The 2,508-nt window shown below is 27.5% G+C and overlaps 1 protein-coding gene across 1 annotated transcript; it reads right to left on the bottom strand.

The window, feature by feature from the left end:
* Positions 1–145: 145 nt before the first annotated feature.
* LOC108751066 (cyclin-H) lies at positions 146–1,910 on the bottom strand. The gene is made up of 6 exons (XM_018491008.1): positions 1,701–1,910; positions 1,160–1,384; positions 904–1,077; positions 601–826; positions 397–508; positions 146–325 (listed from the first exon to the last, which is right to left on the bottom strand). Exons 1-6 carry the CDS (start codon positions 1,815–1,817, stop codon positions 184–186), a joined length of 996 nt encoding a protein of 331 aa, XP_018346510.1. The 5' UTR covers positions 1,818–1,910; the 3' UTR covers positions 146–183.
* Positions 1,911–2,508: the final 598 nt, after the last annotated feature.

Here is a 2,508-nt window from a genome sequence, read left to right on the forward strand (position 1 = left end):
TATTTTTAAATAGAGATGAATATTGCTGTAAAATTCGATGTATAAAAATGAAAAAAATATAAAATATAAAATTAAAAAAAAATAAAATTACAAAATATTTTATACAATTTTTCCTATACAAGGAATATAAATTTTTTGTGTAGGATTATATAAGAAATATTTATTATTATACAAAGTTTATTATCACAGAATAGAGGGAGATAAAATTTTATTAACTCCCAAAATTTTGTCATCGTGAGCTGCCTGATCTTGAATAATTTTTGCATATTTTTCATTATCCTGTAAATCCTCTTCAGCCAGCATTTCCTGCATTCTCTGTTTATATCTAAAATTTTCTAAACTTATACGGATAATCTTAAAAAATAATATTAAACTTATATATATAAATATACTTACATATCACTATCAGGGTTATTTTCTTGATTTCTGCATTTATCTAATTTCTTCTCTAAAGCTTTTACTGCTTCTCGTGAAGGTGGTTCCACACATTTAGCCATCGAACGTATTTCTATAAGAATTGATAATTAAGATTTATAATTATAAATAGCTTATATGCAGTTAGAGTATACAAATATTATGCAATAGATAAAATATAATTACTTCGCACAGCTTCTATAATCCCACCCAATTGTTCTCTCGAGAAAAGTATGTCAGTAACATAATTGTCTAAGTTTGCAGAAGCTCTGGATGCTGCATGCAAAGTCGCAGCCAATGCAACTTGACTTGGAGCATAAAGAAGAACACTGTCTGTCAGAAAAACTCTTTCCAAGAATTCATCTATGTGTTGCCTTAATTTTTCAGGATTTTCCAAAGATGTATACCTTGTCTATAAAAACATGCATAACATATTTATTTCTGTTACACATAGGAAAACGTACATCAACAATGTTCTTATATCAAAACCTTTATGTCAATCATCAACCCTTCCACAGGTCTAAATGGATTATGAACAGTAAGATTATAATTCAACTGTTGCATGAGAAGTAATTCATTATTAAGAATTATATCAGATGCTTTTTCTCTATCTCCCTTAATATTTGCTACAAATTGAGATATAGAGACATTAAATTCTTCAACCTAAAAATAGAATATTTTTCATATGAGAAAACTGAAATTACAAATGATTACGAAAAAAATATATATCAAGGAGAATAATTACTTTGCACGCTAGATAAACACAAGTGACCAAAATCTCTTTTGGATGATAATCCATTACGCTGTTTCTGAGATAAAACCTTTTAAAGTAATGTAAGGCAGTGGCAACAGTAGCACGAGGCATTGGTGGATTGAATCGACGACAGAAGTCTCTTAATTGTAATTCATAAAAACGGAGTAATGTACGCTCTTCTGAATGCGAGAGAAAATATTCCTCCTTTTCTTCTGGCTGTATTATAATCAAATTGATCAAACACTTGTAACTATACATTTGTTATTATACTTTTGTAATTGTATTAATTATTACTTTAATCAATTAATCATCAAAGAGATATTTAGAAAAAGTGTAACAAATTGTATTATATTAATAATAAGCAATATTTTATACACACATGCATATATGTTTATTTGTGCCTACATAACCTAGAATTTTATCGACAATGTTTGGTCTCGGTAATCACAAGTACAACAGAAATAGATTCGCAGATATTGTTGCTTGAAAAAGCGACAGTTCTAAGTGAGTAGTTCTGAAAAAGTAGACTCACAGTCATATTTGCACCATGCTTTGCGATAAAATCAGCATTAGTTTTCTCCCTCAACATAGTTAAATCGCTTTCATCGCTAAACATCCAATATTTCCTTTGCGAGCTACATGGAAACATCTTGGCGATGCGAATAATAAAAAAGAAAAAATAAAACAAATACGAATTGCGATCAATTATTGGAATTGTAACTCACGATCTAACACTCTTCAACTGTAAATATAAACTGAAGAATCAGGCAACTAACTCCACCATGTGGCAACTGTCAAATTAAATCGAAGCGTAAAGATTAAAATTTGATTCTAATTTTTGTTTAAATATAACAATAATGTATATATTTCATTAATGTAATTATATATATATATATATATGCAATAAATTGAAATGAAATATCTTGATTGCACAAAATAACAAAAGCATTATCATTTGCTCAACAGATACTACTTTCTGATAGAAACAAGTTGAGGAGATTTGTTCTAGAGTGCAGCATAAGTCATATTTCCGAGCTTTTGACTGATACGAACTTGTGTGCTTTATTTAGTTATTTTCATCCCTTTATCATTGAAATCTTGTGTGAAAAGTATTGTGCCTGTATAATATTTGCATTCAAATTTTTATAATTAAAATTATAAATACATAAAATTATTCTAGATAAAAATATATATAATTGTTAGATCTAAAAAAAATTGTTTTCATATTTTGCATCTTTATTGCGTTTCCTATTATGTTTTCCAATGGATTTTTATTGCATTTTTTATTTTGAATTTTATGATTTACATATAGAATTCATTAAATAACAATTAATCATTAT

The sequence above is a fragment of the Trachymyrmex septentrionalis genome, unplaced genomic scaffold, assembly GCF_001594115.1.
Source record: "Trachymyrmex septentrionalis isolate Tsep2-gDNA-1 unplaced genomic scaffold, Tsep1.0 scaffold40, whole genome shotgun sequence".
Classification (NCBI taxonomy): domain Eukaryota; kingdom Metazoa; phylum Arthropoda; class Insecta; order Hymenoptera; family Formicidae; genus Trachymyrmex; species Trachymyrmex septentrionalis.

What these genes read in the sequence shown, in the direction of transcription:
- LOC108751066 (XM_018491008.1), bottom strand. Translation starts at nt 1,817, where the DNA reads ATGTTTCCATGTAGCTCGCAAAGGAAATATTGGATGTTTAGCGATGAA. An exon ending in AGCATGGTGCAAATATGACT is followed by an intron (nt 1,385 to 1,700) that starts GTGAGTCTACTT and finishes ATTATAATACAG; the next exon opens with CCAGAAGAAAAGGAGGAATA. An exon ending in GATTATAGAAGCTGTGCGAA is followed by an intron (nt 509 to 600) that starts GTAATTATATTT and finishes CAATTCTTATAG; the next exon opens with AAATACGTTCGATGGCTAAA.